This window comes from Apis cerana, linkage group LG3, assembly GCF_029169275.1.
Source record: "Apis cerana isolate GH-2021 linkage group LG3, AcerK_1.0, whole genome shotgun sequence".
Classification (NCBI taxonomy): domain Eukaryota; kingdom Metazoa; phylum Arthropoda; class Insecta; order Hymenoptera; family Apidae; genus Apis; species Apis cerana.
The window spans coordinates 7,178,594-7,200,176 of record NC_083854.1 but is presented as its reverse complement, the minus strand read 5'-3'; the positions used below and the strand labels follow the sequence as shown (position 1 = coordinate 7,200,176).

Below are 21,583 nucleotides of genomic sequence, written 5' to 3'. Positions count from 1 at the left end.
GTATGTATATATATATATATATGGTAAGTTGTCTCGGGTAGCTGCGTGACTTACAAGCCTCGAGTCTATATTTCAACGGACGTTAAAGTCGAGGTCGATTCCATCGTGATGGAGAGACTCGTGTGGCGTTCGAAGCTCCGATCATTACACCCGTTATAAGCTGTCACATAGCTCATCTCACACACGCGGACGCGGGCCCGCACACCGATACCCCCGTCCGATACTTTGGCATTTTTTTCTATTTTGTAATCAGTCCCGCATCGGCCTCGCCTCGGCTCGCTCACAAGCGTCACTTTCGATCCTTTTTAAAAACGTTCACGCGCGCAACCGATCAAGACGCGTCAAACTGGCCAATATCGTGCGTGTTCCCTCGCTTAATAATTACCCCGTAGAGATATATGTAGCGCCTGGCCGGCCGACGCGGAACCGCCTCTTGAATTCTAAACCGAGTGACCTAAAATCCAGTTTTCATCGGTGAGTGACGAGTGACGTGCGTCCACATGACGCTCGCGTTCGATAATTGGAACGAAAGTATGCACGATGAAAACGAGACGACGACGATATCGACAATCCCTCCGCGTCCCTCCTTTCAAGTTTTTCTCTACGCCTCTTCCGATCTAATTATTCAACACGAATTTTAGAAAATATCTTGAACGAACACGTTTACTTCTTTTTACAACACGCGCGCTCGACGTACGTGCGCACGGATCGATGGCACACGCGGCCGAGAATCGAAAAGGTTAACCGAAGATGATGTTCCACTGTACGTGGTTGCGTCACCAGAGTTAGGACTTTCACCGAGACGACTACGGGAGAGATCACGACCGATTCCTCTCCGGCAGAAGGACAAAAACGGACGTGTCTCTTCATCGCTTCGAGATCGTTAAGGTCAATTACCATGGTCGATTTCTTGCGAGCGAGGATCGCAAAAAGAAAAGGAAAAAGAAAAGAACGTTCCCGTGATAATTCGTCAAAGGGAATCCGGCCGGAAAAACGCGGCTCCTTTTCCCTCCACGAATAAGCGTAATTAGAATTAACGACCGCGGGATTAATTAGACACGTATCCAACCGGGAATCCGCTTTGAAATATCATCGACATATATCAGTACTGGTAACTAGTAAAACGAAGAATATCTTAGCGTAGATTAGCACAGTCGTAACCCTGTTACGTGTAAAAAAAAAAAAAAAAAGAAAAAAAGAGAAAAAAATGGCAACGCACGTACCATTCGTATATTTAACCATTTATTTTCTTTATGAACGTATGCTTAGTTTTATTAATATAATTGAAACCTGCCTCTCTATGTACCGAGCACGTAGATACGTACAGTGGAACGTGCCTAAACACGAAACTGATTAACTCCACTTTCTCGAGTTGAGTTTTTAATTTTTTAATTTTTTTCCACCATTTATCTCGATATATCCAATCGATCGGATGATTGTGCAACTTATATTACACGTATTTTATCCTTAACTTATGTCCTTTCCAGTTTATTTCTTTTCCTTTTTTCTAACTACCAATTAATAATAATGAGAATCGAAGTATATGTATTATACTTCGTATCCAACCTCGTTTTATCGATCTATCTCGACGAATTTACGTATATTCTTACACTCGCCCCAGATTAATTCGATCACTGGGATAATTTACAAATTATCTTTTTCTATTTCAGCTTAACTATTAATGTGACTTACCGGTAAAAGAAGTAACGAGGATGGGGAATGCCTGGCCGCAGCTTGCCTAAGACCGAGGAAGTGGAGCAGAGGATCCTCGAATGCCCTCAATTCGTCAAGAATCCTCCTGGCCTCCCCGTAGCTCTCCAGATATTCCCAGTAAGAGTTCCAAAACGAGGCAGGAAACAAGTCACCTGGTGACACGAGGGAGGTAATTATAGAAATCATATCCATCGCTCGCGCGAATAAACGTGCGAAACGTAAGAAACTGAGATTTAATCCATCCATCGATCGATCTCTCTGACCACACGTTGACGAGATGTCAATTCCAAGATGTTTTCTTTCTTTTCTTATGCGTATTTTATAAATGATAAACCGTGGCCACTTCTAGCCTGAGAGAGGAAAGAATTAATATGGAAACAGTCGTCACGAATACGTGAATAATATCTCTCATAAATGTCATCGTCATAAATGATAACGCGATACACGCCAATTACTCATTGGCTAAGGGTGCAAATACGTTAGAACTCTCGAGAGAGTCGTTCTCAAGAGCACAACGTTCGACAGTAATATTCGAGAGCGAGTTAAGTGACGGTCAATCACTCTCAACGCAGTGTGTCCGCTTGAAATATTCTAAGAAACAATTCTCCAGAGTTTTATCCTCTGAAATGTATTCGCACTTTAATCATGGACCATTCGTCAATAATGCATGTAATGAAGAAAATTAGCAATCTTTCCTCCTCGAAATTCACTTTGGAACCGGTCACTCGTGATTTTTTTACGATCCATATTAATGGCCGTTAAGGAAAAAAGCGGTGCTCGACTCCATGGCTCGATCACAAAGTACAAAGTAATCAATAAGAAACACGTGATCCGTGCGAGTTAAAATCTAAATCATCGCGCTCGTTGACCCATATTCGAGGAATGAAAAATCCGAGAGAAAGAGAGAGAGAGAGTTAATTATTATTATCCGGACAATTTCGTGATCTCGAGAGACGTGCGAAATTTTTGTTCCCGATGATGGAATACCCACGAACGCGAATCTCGTGTCCTCCAAAATTCTCTTCGAACAGATTCGATCCAGCGATACATCATCATCTTCTTCCCTACGAAACTCGTTCCTGTTTAACGATCCATATCTTTTACGCTGTTTCTCATCCGATGAGGTCTTCACCACCATTCGAATCTCTCACATTTTTTTTTTCCATATTCTGACTGTGTTATTTAGTCATAAATTTTCTTATGAAGTAAACCAAGAATTAATTACGAATCGCATACATAAATTTTTTTTGATTCGTTGAAAGAGAATATCCATGACAATTGCATTTTACTCTCAATTTTTCTCGTTGAATCTTTAAAATTGTGTGCGAAAACGGAGTCAATTACGTAAATGTTAATTTTACAATTCTATTTTCTTTTTCAAATTACGTTACAAAATTTCAGAGAAAAATTTCGAGCAAACGTAACAATGATACGAGAATTCGCGCAGGGAAGAAAAAAAAAAAGAAAAAAGGAAAATCTGTGTACTCACTCGATTTGAAGGTACCGCCGTCCCAATTCTCGAGTGCACTGCGGATCTGAAAGAAAGCAAAACGGGCGCGGTAGAATTGGCTCTTAAAATACAATGACCAAGATACGAGGAAGGGGCGAAAAAGAATAAAGAGGTCCATGTATAATACATGAAGTATAATGCACGAATGAGGGGAGCTCGAGGGGCGCCATACGCCAGTTTTATACAACGGACCGAGTTGGAACCGATCATTTGATTACTTTTTTATATTCTCCCCTTTCGATCCACTGCCAATATCTTTACGCACAATTGATCTTTTTCAAACAAAAAAAAAAGAAAGAAAGAAAGAAAGAAAAAAGCAATCCTCGTTGAGAAAAAAAACGTTACCAAAAAGCGTCACTCTTCCCTTTTGCTCCAAAACGCGAATTAGGCAGATGGAGAAAAAAATTCTGACGAGTATCTCGATCAATGTGTCCAATTTCCGATCGAAATTGGGCAACCTATTGTTTTTAAGGAAGTTAAGTTGAAAGATGAAAAATTGAACCAAGGTTCAGGGTAGATACACTGAAAGTAGATAGACCGATTTAGAAGGGTGAAAAGGATTTTTCCTTTTTTTTCAATTTTGTTATTTCGATTTCTAGGGTGATTTAGCGTGAAGTTAAATCACGTCCTTGAAACGAGCTTGTCTGTTGAATTATAATATACGCGGCATTATGTTCAATCAGGACATCATCGAGGGGGAGCCATAACCAATGTGAATAAGCACGGTAGTTCTTAAGTCCTCTTTCTATCGGTGGGTATTAAAGTGTCAATCAAACTCGAGTCGGAAATCCTCCTTGAATAATAAGAAACGAACGAGAAAGAGGAGAAGAAAAATATTGTTATACTTATTAATCGCGATATCGAGACGTGAATCCTTGAAAAATCGTTAAAATTGTGATAATGTCCGTGCACCGATGATAACGATAAATTCTCATACGACAAAATCCATCTAAACCTACGATCGTTTTAAACTTTTACTTGAACACGTATCTTTTCTTTTTCTTTTTTTTTTTTAACAAATAATTTAAACTCGTTACGATTGGACGGCTTATGGCATTTATCAAATTTTCACGGCTCACTCAAATATATTCTTCGGGAACAACGGGTACTCTACGATACGTAAGTATACTTGGAGCAGTATACGTGAACCGATCGACCACGTAGATACGAGGACCTTGTAAAGGACCAAACGACACCCACTTAACTCTTTAACGAGTAACATTGTCACGAGGGAATCCACTTATCGTATATACGTATCCATTACGGTAGGTGAAGTCGTACAATGTGTATAAGATATCATTCGTAAAGAGGCGGCAGCAGTATCGATGTGTTATGTTAATCGGCGCGCGTTTAATGGTTAATTTCAACGGAGCCGTAAAATCGGGAGAAAGTCGTGTAAAGAAAAGTGGCGGGGACAGCCGAGGGGGGCATTTGTATTTGCATTTCTTTAACCAATGACGGCACGACGAGTCGAAATTAATCGAGCTCGACTCGAGTTTTTTTTTCACCTTGTCCCGGTTGCCAATTATCGATACTCTGTTAATTGCCCCCCCGGCCTCTATCGCTATCGGACATCGTGTAATCATAATAAAATTGCTCGTCTCCGTCCCCAGAGACTCAACGTTAACGAGCAATTCGTCCACCTTTTAATTGCCATCTTTTACGTAGACTAATACCTTTTTCTTCTTCTTTCTTTCTTTTTTTTTTAGTTTATATAAAGTTACGCACATATTAATAATTGCACATCATTTTGACAATCCGCTTACTGCCTGCTGGATTATACGATATATAGAGAAGGAAAGGGAAAAAATAGAAGAAATCTTAGGAAGCGATCTACGTGCATCCAGGCATGGATCCAAGCATCTCCGGCACGGGATGGAAAAAATGAACGAGAAGAAAAGAGGTTATTTAAGTTTAAAGAGGTCATCAACCTTCTCTTACACTTAAAAAAGAATCATAACCACGAGTGAGTCATAAACTAGACGATCTAAAACCATCTAAAATCAGACGAGATTTATGTATACGGTTCTCATAAAAAGTTGTTGCTCGATTAATATCTCGATTCCTCTCTCGAGGATCTCCAACGTTTTCCCGCCGTCGTGGAAAAGAAATCTCGACGGAGATACCCACCTAATCGTCCATTATTCCACGACGAACGTGTCGAAGGGGAAGAGGAAACGTTGGATGAATTTTCGCGGTATCATTGATCAGGGTTTCGATAAGGGTGCGCTCAGCGAGACGATGGCCGCACCCCGTCCGAGTAATAAATTGGAAAAAAGTATTACGTATTACGTGGTATCGATGCATGGTACGGAGGAGGGAGGGAGAAAGGAGAGAAAGAGAGAGAGAGAGGAAAGGGGGACGTAAGCACGTTGCATTGTCACGTCATCGGCGACGGCGTGACGGTGCTCGGTCGTGTCGATGCGTTTCTTATTGTCAGATACGTATCTACGTTAAGGCGCGCACGCGTTGCGTGTGCCCATGCATTTATGCATCGCATTATTACGCGCCGGTGATGCCGAGCATACGCCGTGACCCATTCATTTCCGAGCCTTGTATCCTCGAAAACTCCAATCCTAGATTAATTATGAATTATTCATATTCATGAGACTACACACACACATATATACACTTTGAAGCCTAAAGAAAAAGAGAGAGAGAGAGAGAGAAAGACTTTATAAATCGGTTTAGAAACTAAAAAATTCCCCTGGGCAACCTTCTCATTAAACTCTTTCCCTCCATCAACATCCAACTTTATTTTCCCGATGTTGCGAGCGAACAAAACGAAACGAAAGCGTTCCCGGCTACCGGGATTGGCCGCCGCCGTTGGATTATAATTCATAGGGAGTCGGGGGACAGAGACGAAGAGGATTCCTCTCTAGGTTCGTGGAATAGCGATAGATCATCTCGATCGTGAGCGATTATAACCGAGAACCCGGTGAATATTACGGAACACGCCGTGTCCAATTTTTCGTCGTCCCGTTCCCCCTCTCTTCCCATCCCAGCGCCATCTCCTCCAGAGGAGGAGGCAGATTTTAATTACACGTCCGCGCGCGACCGTCCCCTTTCGTATATAATACTATCCGAGTAAAGGGGGTATCTACTCTCGCGAGTTCTCCTCTCCCCCCCAAATAATCGAGACCGTGTGTTATTAGAGATCGTGCGTGGGCGTTTCAACCACCCATTATTATTTTATAGTCGCCGGCTCTCTCTATAAAGATCCCCCCCTTCCCTGTCGAGATCGAAGATCGATAAACGAGGATGCACCTGCGGAGTGGTGTATAAAGTTATACCATCCTCCATCCTTGTCACGACGATCGAAGAAGGAGGAGGAGGAGGAGGATGTCAATATGACGGTTTCCTATTCCATTTATGTAAATCAGAGTCTCTCAAAGGAGAATGAATTTTCATCCTCGACGGTCGTAAATAATACACACCGATCGAGGGTTTAAAAACGGCTTTCTTTCCCCTGAGCAGGTTGTTCCTGCGTGAAATATTAATTAATAATCTGGAAGAGGGGAGGGGTTTGTAATTGAGTTATTGAGGAATTTTTTTACAACCAACTGTTGAATATCGTTAATAAAAGTGAATCGAAAATATTAGTGTCGGAGAAGGGAAACTTAAAAAGGAGAACTCTGTTTTTGGATTTTTTTTTTTGAATTCTCGAAAGCGTAAGGGTTGTACAAGGCAAAATGGAAAATTTGAAATGGGATTCTCCGAATTTTGAAGAATATGTCGAGTCGTGAAATACTTTTCGCTGATTTTTATTACGTTTGTAATTATCAATTTTATTATTTAATTTTTCTCTGAAAAAATGCAAAAAGCGCGAGGCAAGATCAATTCGTTTTACATTGAAATCTAACGATCCATAAGATTCGATTCGAACGGCGACGACTCGCGTTTAATCTTAGCAATTAACGGAACTAGCCACTTTTTTTTTTTATTAAAATTACGAGTATTGCGAGAATTCATTACAATTCGGGATTCTAATTGCCTCATCCGGCGAAAATGAATCGTTCGTCGCGTTAGGCCACCCCAGTCTCAATCACGTTTTTCTACGCGTCACACTTCAACGATCGGCCTCTACTTCTTCACTTATTGACACCAGGTTCAAAGATTTCAAACAGCAATCATCGCGCCTAACTCGTTTCCGCGTTGTCCCAGTTTCCTTAAATTATAGCGAATTAATGACAAATCCGTGAAAAAAGAGTAAGCAGAAACGAACGATTCACGAGTAGTTCTTTCCCCACTTTTCCAGAATTTCGTCCCATTTCACGTGAGACGGTTTGTCGACGCAACCGAGAAAGAGTTCAAAGATCATTTATTTACACAACACGTAGACAACAAACAGGATATTCTTTAATAATTTCAAAACGAATGTCTTAATTTAAACACTCGTTAGTCCCTCTTTATTTTATATTCTTACAGAGTGTTAATATATTAGTGGGATATTCTTCTAAATTTCTTGTCGTCGTTATTATTATTATTATTATATAATTCCTATATATATCGACAGAAGACGCGAGAAATGCTTTTTTTCGAGAGAGATCGATATTTCAAGAAGGAAAATTACACGAGACACGAAGTCCCATAACGTGTCACATCCGTGGTTTCGGATTCAGAAAGCGACGAAAGTCTCGGGCTGAGTGGGCCGTTTGTAAATCCCTTTATTCCTTCATCGTCGAGTTAACAACGCTCCAAGTACGTTCATCTTCGTCGCTAACGAGAGCGTTGGCCGTGTGTCGGTCAATGGAGAAAGCAGATTTGCGGTTGAAAAAGAAAAAAAAGAAAAATCCTCTTTCTCTTCCACACCTTAGTTACACTTAGCGCATTGTACGCGTCGAGGCGTCGATTACCCAAGCTGTTATAATCGATATTTCTCCTCGATCATCGTTTCTTCACAGTCGTAAAGAATGGCGTTACACCGTGACGAGCAGGTTGAACGAGGCAAGAGTATCGAAATGGAAACGAATCGATGACGCGGAAAGGGAGCGATATTTGAATTCCAGCAAGGATTATTACGACTTACGTGGCCGCGATACCAATGAAAATTTATCGATCCGTCACGATCAACCATCGATTCTGCCCGGTTTAGATCGTAATTCCATCTGGTCACACCTTATTCTCGCCGCTCAACAACTGATTAACGAGTCCGATCCGAGCTTTAATTCCACGGTTATGCAATCGAGCCGTTCGTTTAGCGAAAGGCTAACAACAGTGGACAGAGATGGAGAGTAAATCGTTAACGAACTTATTCTTAAAAATGCACGTAATAGCCTTTCTTTCCTTCCCTTTCGTTCGATACGTATTTTAAGATCGGTCGGAAGGGAGGCAATCTGTGGCTGCGAAAGCTGGGGGAAATTTTTTTGAAAAATAGACAGACAATGGCGAAGGTGTAAAATTGGACTTATGGCCGGGAGGAGGGAGGGAAGATACACGCGCGTCTACCACGAAACGCACTTTCTCTCGTTGTGCGAGATAAAAGCGTGCCGCGGTGCGAATGTTTCGCGATTTTCTAGGGTGTCGGGGGAACAGGTTTGATTAATGCGTCTATCGAGAGACGAGTCTTCTCGTGTTCCCTCTTCCGATTCTTTTTCGACTATCTTTTCCTTCTTCGTTTGTTCCTTTAAGAAGAAGGGAGAGGAAAGAACGTAGACAGATATAATAGGATGATAAAGTTGGCCAGATACTTTTTCTTTCGTCTACGAAATTTGCCAACTTTCGATTTCGTCTCGGGACGAATCCTCGAGAATCTCGAAAATCGTGATCCGCGAAGATAATTGGAATCTTTAATTCAGAGATTCGTGTTTTATTATAGGGAAGAGTGGCTTGGAAACTATTAAGAAAAATTCTAAGAAACGTTTATAGATTTCAATGGATGAACCGAGAGATGCAAATAGACATCGCGAATAAGTGTAAATTTACGTACAATTTTATTATTCGAACGATTAATTTTCGCGATTGATTGGCGAAATAGTTTGGAACGGACGTTATGGTATTCGTCAAGGGTGGGAAAAAAAATTAAGAATCGATAAAGGAACTGGTCCCATTAGCGGTGCAATCAAAATGATTGAACTTATGGGTTCCCGTATTTATCATTTCCCGTTACTATCGTGTTTCTCATTCCATGACCACTCAACGCCCCCGAAAGGCGTCACCGAAATAAATGTCACCACCTAAAAGGCGAACCTCGCAGGTGATTAAGCCATGTCGGCCAACTTTTTATTTTTTCTCTCTCTCTCTCCCTCTCTCCCCCTTCCTCTCTCCTCTCGTTCTTTCTTTCGATTTCTCCTCGTTCAAAACCCGATTTCATTCTTATCCTCGCGCTGAAAGCTCGCGGGCACGTTACACATAATCCGACCGATGGAATTTCTTTGTCGGTGGAGGCAAGGCTGCGAGGACGTAGATGGAAAGGCTGAAATCACGGCTATTAAACATACCAAATTCGTTTGACGTGACAAATATACAGGGATCCCGTCGACAGGGTTCCAAACGTGCAATTTTTATTTGGAGAGGCGAAAAAATTAATAGACGCGTCTTTTCCTTTCTAAAATAAACAAGCGTCTTGTTTCTTCAGCCTCGAAAGAATTTCCTTCCACCTCCACCCTTTCGATTATAGAACGTTAATGGCGCTTTATCTTTCTCAAAGAAGAAGAAAATTAATGATGGATCGTATCGATATCGAGACTTGAGTATATTTTCGTGCAAATATCCCGTGCAAAATGGAGATTCGTGCCAATTTTGCACGAAATACAGGCGTTTCCGATGCGAAATTAAATGCGTGATAATTCGATAAGTATACGGATCGAGGATTATCGCGAGAACCACGATATCTTGGAATATCTCGAAAATTCGAAATACGATGCGTTACGATCCGATAAAGAGAGAAAGGAAGAGAGGAGAAACGGCGGAAAATTAATGTGAAACGATATGCGATCGTCTGACGGCGCGTACATTATCGCAGAGAGAGAGAAAGAGAGAGAATACCGACGACTCGAGCTCCTCTTCATCACCTTGGTCATCATCAATGGAACAGTAATGGCGGACGACGAGCTCTGTGGCGGAGCCAGACGTAATTTTATTCGCATTAGAGCATCGTTCGTCGATTCGATCAACTTTATTCGTCCCCACTCTCTCTCTCTCTCTCTCTCTCGTTTCTTCTCGTTCTCGCGATAAAGGAGAGGAGGGGGGAAAAAGGGAAAACGCAGAAAGTGGAGCGGCGTGTTACGGAGCTTACGTGGAAAAAAAAAAGAGGGACGAACGTGGCGCAGGAAAGTGGATGATCGTAGTGGCATTTTGTCGGGAAAGTGGACTGCTCGGATACCGGATCGCCGAGAATGGTTTCGATTTCATCTTCGACAAGGATCTCATTTTTCTCGATGGACGGGGAGGAAGGGGACGTTCCAGTTTAATTTTTGCACGACACACCGCGGGAAAGTCCTTTACCTCGATATCGGCTTGCGAGAATTTTCTAGCCGCTTCCCCTACCCGATTCCGCGCAGTGGAAGGGAAACGGAACGATTCGTGCGCGAGTTTTTCGCAACTCGAAAAAATAAAGATTTAATCCAGCTTCGTTCAATTTGAGCGAATGGTCGAAGCTTGGACGAGTTCTAAATAATTTATTCCATCTCTGACGAGAGAGACGCGACTTTCGACGACACGTTCTCCGCGATTCTTTCCAAGATTTCTCACGAACAAACTTTCTTTAGAAATTGAAACTCGGAGAGACGTATCTTCTGCCGTAATACGTATTGACGTGGACTCACGTGATGTAAATGTAATTTTACGAGAAGAGGAAAAAAAGGAAAGAGAGAGGGGGGAAAAAAGAATGAAATTACAAGTGTATTCGTACGTGAAAGTAAATTTCGAAATTCAAAATGATATACAGGGAAATTGAGTATTAAATTTGTTTCAACGTTTAATACACGTAATCCGTAACAAATTTCCTCTCCTTGATGCGATTAATAATCATTTGTAGCAATAATTTAACGATATCAACCTACCAATTTCCAACTGTGTAAAAACGAAATTTCATATCCACTAAACGCTTACAAGCATTCATTACCTTCTGTCTCGCGCGCCACGAGATCGTTAACCGAAACTCAATTCTACGCGTCCGTACGCTCTAATTAACACGAGCATGGATCGACGAGCGATTCGCAAAGGGTATCGCGAAATTCGGTCACGGAATACCGGCGCTCGCCGTTCTATCCAATCCTACCGATGGATTTTGCGCAGGATCGATCTTCGAAAAGAGCCTCCTCGAGGAGAAATCCACGCTGGATCGGTTCCGATCGGAAAAAGAAAAAAGAAATTCGATGGACCGGCTCCTCTCTTCCCCGCGTGCGATCTCTCCGACGAAACTCGACGAAAGTCGCAAGAACGGTATCCGCGAAATCACCGGTTCTCGAGCGTGCTTTCACCGCGAAAAAAACGTTGAACCCTCGGCCACGAAGCGAATATTAACCACGACGAACACGGGTAACGAGGATCGCCACGACCAAATATGATCCGCCGTTTATTATCCGTGCGTCGAGCGGATCGAGTCATTTCGTATCTGATTCATCCTTTATTCCTAGCCATGACGTAAATCTCGACTCCGGAAATCTACAGATTGACTTATATATATATATATATATATATACTTATATATATATATATATACGCGGATCCATTAATTTTCCTTGCGATATAATTACGGATAAATAAAGTACTCCGCTCGGAATCGAATCGAAAGATGTTAATTTCACGTCGAATATATGTAAATAACTATCTTCCCAACCATTTCTCCTAATGACGCAACTTTTTTTCTTTTTCTTTTCCTTTTTCTGCGCGGTTTAAGCATCTCGACTGCCTCGCGCCACACTATCCTCCCTTATCCTGCCTAATTACGCTCGAGCGCAATTAACCAATCACGTCCTCTTCCGTAAACAAAGGAGAGAAGCAAGGAGTAGTAAGTAACGAGCAGCGCGAGTGAATCGCGAGTGCTCGTCGCGGGTAAAAATGGGAAGGCGAGGAGAAAGAGAGGGCGTTGGTCGGGTAAGTTGTCGCATTCCAGGTTGGTGGTGGCTGGTGGCTCGGGGCAATGAGCGCAGGTGCACGTGCGCATCGCGATGCAACCACTTCCAACTCTTGAGCCGCGCCGCCATGAACGCGGTTACCGTGGCGCGTTCGTTCCCCCGCAAAAACGTAATTTACGGTGGTGGAGCGCGCGTACAACGAGGCAGAGGGAAGAGAGAAAGGGGACGAAAGATAGGCGAAAGGTGGAGAAACGACGAGGATGATCGAAAAGGATACGCATCGCGTCCTTCTCGAAATTCTCGAAGGGAGGGGCGCTGAAACGATACAGAAGGGAAGGAACAACGAGAGGGATCGGTCTAGTTTAAAGGGATACTTTTCCAGGAATCCTTGGAAGGGAAAAGGAGGGAGAGAGGAGGAGGAGGCTGACCCACAGGACTCGAAGAATCCTTCTCTCTGACCGAGCAAATAACGGAGTAACGCACGCACCTCCTTCTCCGTGCCTCAAATAGTCTCGTCTTCTCGTTGGAGAGAGAAAAACCGAGGAAGAAGATCTCTCCCTCGATTCCCAGCTGCGCGATTGTTTCTAATTGCCCGCCGCCTCTCCTGGACCTCGAGCTTCCAAAGTGAAATTGCTCCGTGGCAGGAGAGGAGATGGCAGGCGCGAACAACGCGGCGGCGACAACGAGGAATAAAAAGGGAAGAAGAGAAGAGCGGCGGGTTCGTGATTCCCGGTTCAGAAACGTTGCAACTGCTGATTCCAAACGATTTTCGCTAATTAACCTTCGCTCCCGGCAGAGGGTTTTGCGTCATCATCCCGACAATCGCGGGGATCGACCTCGATCACCTTCCTACATCACGTGTAAGATCGAGTCGAACGATCTTGGCTGACGTTCGCCAAAGTCTCCGCTTTTCCTTTCGCGACCAAGAATAATACCATCGACGGCACGGGTTGATCGATCGCTATGACGAATCGAGGAGAGAGAAAGAGGAAAAGGAAAATCGAGACTCGAACACTCACAGAATCTTTGGTGTAGTTCTAAAATAGCGATAGATCGTCATACCGGGGAAACCTAGTTTCTGTTTCAATTCGTACATTTTTACTTACAAGTCGAGAACAAAGAAGAGAGAAAAACGCAAAGCGGATTTTATTCGAGGCCAAGCTTCAAAATCCGATCCATCTACTAAAAGAAGAAAAAAACCAAATCTACACCGCAATTAACGCACGCGTCGATGGCGATATTTATAAAAAAGGATCCTCGTCCCAGATCGATCGGGCACGGAGCGTAGCACGATACATTTGCATGCTTTTTGCCCTGAAACTTCGTTATCAATGACCATCACCGTCATCTCGCCGGCTGGAATAAAGAAGGTAGGCGTTTCCCGCGCAACGATCTCTCGCTCGCGCGAGGAGAGAGGCTTTTTCACTTTACGAGGCAGTTGCATCTTCAGCCGAGTTCCTTCGGCCTGCCGGTCTTGTAAAAGTCAATATTTATGAGGATGCTAACCACCGTCATTGCTCATCCCGACTCGTTAACCAGCTCCGCCGGCGTGGCTTTGTGTTTACACCCGAAGGACACCCATCCTCTTTATCGTCAGCCCTAAGAAAACACGTCCATCCGGAGTGGGCAGCAGCCCCCCTTCGCGGCCACCGATCGCCTTATCAGCGTGTCCGCGATATTTTCCACGGTTGTTTTTAGTGAAAACAGGAGAGGGACGATCGCACGCTTTCTTGCGCTTCGGGATTGGATCGTTCTCGGGATTGGACTTTGGAACGAGGCGAATTCTCTGCGAGTCCTGCCTTCTGGCTACTCGTCCAACGGTATTTACATTGTTGTGTAAGAAACTTGGATGGGAGAGGCAACTAACGAGATATTGAATTCTAACGAGAGGAAGGGTTTGAGAGGGAATGTCGAGGAAACGCGAATTCAATTGAACGTATGCGACTGGAAATTAAATTCCGAGGAATGTAGATAGGATTTTTTTCTTCTCTTCTTTTTTTTCTTTTTTCTTTGTCGGATTTAAAAGAATCTTAGGAGGTAAACGCGGGATATGTTTGGATAGAGAGATCTTCGCGTGCGCGATCATCTGGAATTCCCTTTCGCGAAAGGTTACACAGGTTGGAAGAGTCGAACGTAATTGCGACACGCTAGGAGAAAGGCAACGTGCTCGAAGTAACAGGTGCCGCGCGAACTTGAATAACGCGGCGCGTTTCGAGTGCTGCCATCTCTCGACCCAGACTACCAATCACAACTTGCGATAGATCACGAATCGGTCGATAAGAAGAGCCCTACTATCCATGTACGAAATCGTCAACGAGACCTCGAGCGATAGCGAAGGAATACTTGCATCTCGAGCGAGATAAAAATTAGGAAAATTTTTGTAAAAATTTGAAATACACGTAGGCAAAGTTCTTCGTTGTTGACACAGATTCGAATGTGACGTAAAAAATCGGAGATCTCTGAATACCGATTGATTTTTTTGTAAATTAAACGTACGAATAGAGAGCAAAACACGTATCAAGATCAACTCACCCTCTGGCAATGTTCAGAAGTGACCGCAGAGAGATCCGCAAGCGGATGAAAGATGACATCGTGAAATTCGGGATAATTTCGCGCCAGGGGCCGTGCGTACAATTCTTTCGCGCTGCACAAAGCTTCGTGATACTCCTCTTCTGCATGCAACAACTTTTCCGTGGCTCTGTATCTCCTGTCCGTATCTGTAACACGATAAAAAACAAACGTCGATCTGTGTATGAGTATCGTTTTTTTCCCTTCCCCCATGAAAATAAAATCAGATCGAACCAGTCGAGACTCACCTCCTATCGGATCGTACTGTCTCGCCGAGTCCTCGATCAACAAAACTTCCCCGTGCAACAATCCCACATCTGCGGCTGGATCGACCTCGGCTCGAGAACCGGCGAGCAACAATCTCGGTCTGCAGACCCGATACTTTAATAACACGGGTGCAACCACGGATGAAATAGCTCCAGGAGACACACCAGGTAGCTATAATCAGACAAGGGAGATCCCTGATAAATATGCAGCAATGATAAGCCAGTTGCAAGGAGAATGTTTGTTCGTCGTTGCAAGTGTAAAACTTGTAAATACTTGCAAAAGAAAGAATATAAGGATAGATTATCAATGGATTTCGAAATATGAATTGTACCGCGAAAAAAGAATTAATCGTTCAATAAACGTTTGCAAGGTGCTTACGAGATCCACGTTTTTCTATCCAATATGCGAAAAATGAAAAAATTAGAGTAATCATAATTCGTATCGATACTCGATCATATGGATGGAATATTGCGTAACAAGATTGAAAAGATGTAATTTCGCACTCGATTTAAAACGTTTCAACACTTGCTCCGTTTCCACGAAACAAAAATACACATCGGATCCTAATTATAAGGCGAACTGGCCGATCGTAAAAAAAGGGACAAGGTTAGAACTGGAAACACCTTCGTGATTGTTGCACACTTCTGTGACCGCATAATCTGCCGAATTCTTTCACGCTCCAAAAGCTCGAGTCAGCGCCGATATTTCAACTTTCCACAAATTAGAGACTCGAACGATCCATGTAAAACCGAGTCGAATGGAATCGATCGACGCTTCGATTAATCATCGACCCAGATTCCACACAAGATGGAAAGAAACGCGTGTTGCGCGGCTTTATAAAGCGCAACGTTATATTCGATCCACTACGCGCATCCTCCTTCCACGAATTCCAACAAAGGGACGAGTTTGATAGCGAAGCTCAATCGAGGCATGCGAGATGGCCTCGCCCGAATCGTCCCACTCGAAACGAAAATTGTAACGTGTTGCACGAGAGCCGGTGGTTGCCCACCGTGCTTAACCCGCGACCTCGCAGGTAACCTTACGCCGCGGCTGCAATTATCGCTGGCACAGTAACGGGCCGGACAATGCAATTTAATCTCGGTTTACAACGATACGCCGGGCCAGCTTACACCCGACATCGGACGCCGATCTTTCCTAATCGTCGTTCTCGGAATGGGTTCCGAGAGAGGTGGACGCAGGGATCGAAATTCTTTCTCGCTCGGTTATAAATAATCGAGGGGGGTAAGCTCGGGATGATGATCCGGCACGATCGGTCGATCGGCGATACGATCGGTATGATTCGGAAGAATCCGGTAGTGGGATACCGGCTTAGAACGTTGTACCGTTAATCATATCGAATATTCTTTTTCTCCGTAAAACCGCTCGTTTACGCCCAGCCCAGGAATTCGGTGCATTTGTTCTCTGTTTTCGTTCGGCCGCGCATTCTCGCATCTCGACGACTCTCGAGCTCCGGCTAAAAGGTAGAACCGCATTCTTGCCGATTATCGAACAGAACGTCGTCACGCGTCTTTTATTACGCAAACCGTGTTCGTATGAAAGAAATTATGAAACCCTTAAACGGCGATAATGTACGGGGATAATGTTACGCGATAAGATCGAGCTGCTTCGATATCGAAGGTGTTTAAAGGCGGGATAGGTTGTTAGAGGGAACGAGAGAGAGAAAAAATAAAATGTGACCGATCCACGCGAGGCCCCGCTCGGTCTTTCCTCCGGTTAATCGAGCGGCGGATGAAAATGCGATTAAAAGAAAAGGAACGGCCGGGGGGATTACTCGTTTGGCTCGCGTTACAAGTCGCTTTTATATACATGTATATATATATATATATATATCGCTGGACGATTCTCATCGGTTCATCACGGTTGTATACGAGAAATATCCCGACAAGACGTATATACCGACATTTCGTTTAAACAAGAAACGCATTATCTTCGTTGGCCAAGTTTTTTCAACGCGGCAGATATACACTCTCGGATCAGAAGGGGGGGGACGAGCTCGCGCTTACGCCCACTCTCGTTTTTAATAAAGCCAAAACCAGAATCGTAAAACTGAATCTAAATTGCATAATTATACAACTCTGTCCCTCTCTCCTTTCGTTCCTCCCTTGTATTTATTCGGTTCGATTTCCAAGTTCGATTCCTTCCCTCCCTAATAATCCCTCCACCACTTTCGCCCCTTTCCACCTTCTCCCCGCCACTCGCGACCCTCGTGCATCGCCAATCTTCTCTCCCTTCCCCCGGCGTATCGGCGTGTATACGCCAAAACGTAAGAGGAAGCGGGATTATAAATTGGCGGGAGATACGAGTACACATCGCGCATCCCCCACGACGGCCTCTTAAAACCGGCCTTATTCGGCCAAAAGTAAATGCTTTACATCCCGCGGTCAGCTCGCCTGCCGCTTTATATTGTAATTAAACATTTGATACGAACCAGACGTACATACGGGCCCCCGCTCGAGCGTCTCTCGCGCTACTCACGCGATTGCACTTTATGGATGTTAATATTAGGCTAACGATCGAGCCTGCTGCTTTTTTTAACGTATCACTCCCCGTCCTCCTCCTGGACAGCAACAAAATTACAAGTCGCTCGAGCCAAACGGTTCCAACGGATTCTCTCTCCCTCTCTTGGCGCTTGGGGAGAAAAACGAGAGACGATCGCGAGCCGTTACCACCGCGCGAATCACTCGAGCCCCTGCCGACCGGAAATTGCCTCTAATTGCCTCGCAAACTTTCATTCTTCATCCTGAATATCCGCGGCTCCTTTCCCTCTCCTCGCCTCTCTCTCTCTCTCTCTGTGTCTTTCGATTAAATCCCTCGCCATTAAGCTTAATCGGATTTCGCTTTATCATCCGTCCTTCGTTCCAACGAACACGACTTACAAAAGCAGACGCCTCTTCGTCATGTCGAACGCAACCGGGAACTTGTTAGGCTCGAACCGCGTTGCCACCATCGATATATCTCGATATATCTCCACGGAGCGAACGTATATCGTCCGTGGAGTGGATTCGTCCACTCGGAACGATACGTGGTTCCTCGGAGGACACGCATCGATTCCGACGCGATACTTTCCTTTCCTTTCCTTTGAGACGCGATCGTTACGTTCTCTAAAACGCCTTCTTTCGTTCGTGAAACAATTCGTTTCGTCTGTGCTCCGCGAGGATACCGATTGCGGGGAGAAAAAGGATTCGCCGCGCAGTTAAGAGAAATCGTAAGCATCTCGTTGTTATTGCGACTACGTTACAGAGAAGAATCCACGTCGCTATTAGTTAATGAACTGTCGAAAGATTTTGACGATATCACGGATGCTCTCTCAGTAATTTAAAAAATTATCCAGAAATATATAAGCAATCCGTTGTTTTGTTATACGTGATAAAAACGAAGCCTATCGAAGCGAAATCGTAGCGTGTCTTCCAGCGTGCTCGTTCGAAACACGTATACACAGCGGCATCCTGTCCCTCCCAGATTCATTACGGGACAATGAGCGTCGTTACATCGATCACAAGCAAGCCCATTCCGTCGAGGCGGAAGAGGGCAGACTGTTTCGAGTGGTCACGAGCGGGAGGAGCAACGCGTCGATTAATTTCACCCTCGGAGGAGGAAGAGGAAGAAGGAGAATCGAGAGACTCGAAGCCGTCCATCATCCGACCGATTTAAACTCGATCAGAGTTTCAATTTCTATTCGCACGCGTGACGCAATAACGTTTCTTTTCGCGCGACGAACGGGTCGACGATGGTTAAATTTAATGGAGAATCGGCGAAAGAATTTTCGAAATGGAACGTGGTGGTTTTAGGCTGGATTTTCCACTTGGCACGAGGCCAATTTTTTCAATTCGGAGAATTACATCATTGGTCAATTACGGGTCAGGAGGGTTAGAAGAAAGCGATCGCGGTGGAGGATGATTGAGAGCTGTGCGCGTGTCGGCAATTTTATTGTTTTATTAGAGCCCTCCGACTGAGGGGAATCTATTTGACGAGTTAACAGGCGACATTCCTTCGACGATCCGATTTTAGACAGAGTTAACCTAGGAGGGAGCTGCAGAAAGTAGGAAAATTTCTTGGAATTTTACAAATCGTAGGTCGTCGCAAGTCAAGCTTTCTGATGTAACATTTGTCTCAATTTGAGCGATATAAATTTTGTTACAATTTGCTTCGTTACACGCTTGCCGAAACATAATAGTTGCCCAATAACGGCTGCCAATAATGGATTGAGAGGTATGATTGTCGTGCAACCGAGAGAACGAAGGACATACCAAGTAAGTATATATAGCTCGCAATAGTGGTGGCACGGACAAGAATGTAAGTACGTTGCACGCTTTGCTAAGATCGTCTAATGCTAAGACTTAAATATCCGATAAAATATTCTACACATTTTATATTTAAAAGAATACAAGAAAAATTAATCCATCTTATGGAAAAATATCGTGGAACGATAAAAATTTAATTATAACGAGCACAAAGTGAAGTGTAATGGTTCGTTGTTCGTTAAACTTATATCATTTAAGTATATAGTTTAGAATTAGAAAGAAAAAATGCTAAATGGACCAAAAATTGTTATGTAATAGTATTGCAGTATACGTTGGATTCTTGCCGAGCGATCTCGTTTCAGAGTTGGAAATTTCAGTGTTGATCCATTGGAAAAATAAAAAATAAAGTTACTCTAAACGAATTATTGTAGCTCCTATTTCCATTAAACTAAGTTTATTCGTAACCTCGACTATTAAATTTTCCCCAATTTAAGCGATGTTCGTTCGTGAACGCAATCTTTTGATCCAGTTCAATAATTTTCTCGGCAAACAGGCGGCACACACGTGCGACTGGGTATGGGGTCTAAGCTTGCTGGCGCAAAAAAAGCGTGTGAATGTGGATGCAGTGGACACAGTCAAAGGCGTGTTGGTGCGCGCGCGTTCTAAGCCTCGCCCATGCTAGAGAAGCAATTCGTCGAAGCTCGGAGCAGCCACCAACGGACTCTCCCGTTCCTTTCGAATCGAATCGAATCTGCCACGACGACAAATGGACGGCTGGCGAACGCGGAGAGGCCTGTTTGCCGCGTCGATTCGTGAGAACACGGGCGTTAAATGAAAAATCGCCATTCAGCGCGCGGATCGGCCGTGATGCGCGCGATGCATTATACATCGCGGGTTGAAAACTATCGTTCCACCTGAAATCGTTCCGCGAGGGAATTCCGATGAACCTGCGCCTCTATGCACCGATGCCTTTGACTACGCGATCCTTCCACTCTCGAGTCCTTGATTCGTCTATGTATTCGAGTCTCCGATAAAAGTGTTGCATAGCCGAGTAGAAACGTTCAACTGTGTCGTAAAATTTAATTCAATTTGTTTTCTACTTCTTTTTTCCCCCAGCGAATCAAATATAAAACGGTTTTGGATTATTCGAAATTGAACGTACTTGAAAAGTTCACGTTCGTTCACAATAAAATCGAGTTACAAACACGATAAAAGTTATCCCAGAAGTCGCATGCGTGAATGAATCACTCGGAATGGGCCGTAAAGAAGTGACGCAAGAGTTTTTTTGTTCACCACAGTCGCAGAGATCACACAGACAGGGCAGATCGTTAAAGTTGAACAATCAGCCCTGGCCATTTTGCTAAAATACTTGGGTCGAAATTCACAATGAGCGCGTTTCCCGAATCATAGAAAGCTGCGACAGGAAACGCAGATTCACCGGTATTTCCGCTAGTTGACTCTCGAGGTTAAAGCTTCTATTTACGCTCTGTGAAACCGTTCACAATGAAACCGTTAATAGCCGCTATTATAAAAAAGGCAACAACGAAACGAAGACATTTCGTGGAAGACACCGCGAGCCGGGAGAATTTTCTGGATAATTAATTCCCGTCTCAGAGGTGGCAACGCGCCGGTCAAAAATAGTAAAATCGAGCCACACATGCGGATGACCCGGTTTCGGGACGCACATGTTCCTCGCAAGAACGAGTTCCGTTTATCTCGACGTTAACATCGCGTTGCTCTGCCTTCCCCAGCCGCATTAACGACACTCGTGAGATTAATAGCGCGAACAACACAGCGACGCGGAGGAGGCGATTATCTTTATGACAACGAATTCGACGTAGTATGGAAGGCGATAGTTAAGTTGGATCCATCGTGTGATTCACGAACGACGATGGTTCATCGTGACGAATCACTCGTCCGACCGAATACGATTTCTCTGTTATCTCGAAAAAAAAAAGGAAAAAAAGTTTTATTGGATTTTAAACCGCATTAATTTCGTGATCCAACGTCTTTCGACCGATTGAACTCGATCGAGGTAAAAGGAAACTGAAGGAAATGTGAAAAAAAGCTTTACATCACCGTAAAAGTGCAATGATCGAATAAAATTAATATTACAAGTAATATTATATATATATATATCGAATACTTATAAGATTACTTATAAGATATATCTTAAGAGGAGATTATTTTTCAATCGTTAAATGAAGATAAAGTTTAATCGTAACAACAATCCATCAATTTCC

The 21,583-nt window shown here is 43.7% G+C and overlaps 1 protein-coding gene across 2 annotated transcripts in view; it reads right to left on the bottom strand.

Moving 5' to 3' along the window:
• Window positions 1–21,583, bottom strand: part of LOC133665801 (uncharacterized) — a 77,285-nt gene that overhangs the window by 25,380 nt on the left and 30,322 nt on the right. For both annotated transcript variants that reach the window (XM_062072599.1, XM_062072598.1), the window contains exons 2-5: window positions 15,060–15,249; window positions 14,776–14,960; window positions 3,203–3,248; window positions 1,693–1,865 (exon numbers count right to left, since the gene is read on the bottom strand). In XM_062072599.1, coding sequence (XP_061928583.1) covers window positions 1,693–1,865; window positions 3,203–3,248; window positions 14,776–14,960; window positions 15,060–15,249 — 594 coding nt within the window. The remainder of the gene's footprint in view (window positions 1–1,692; window positions 1,866–3,202; window positions 3,249–14,775; window positions 14,961–15,059; window positions 15,250–21,583) is intronic.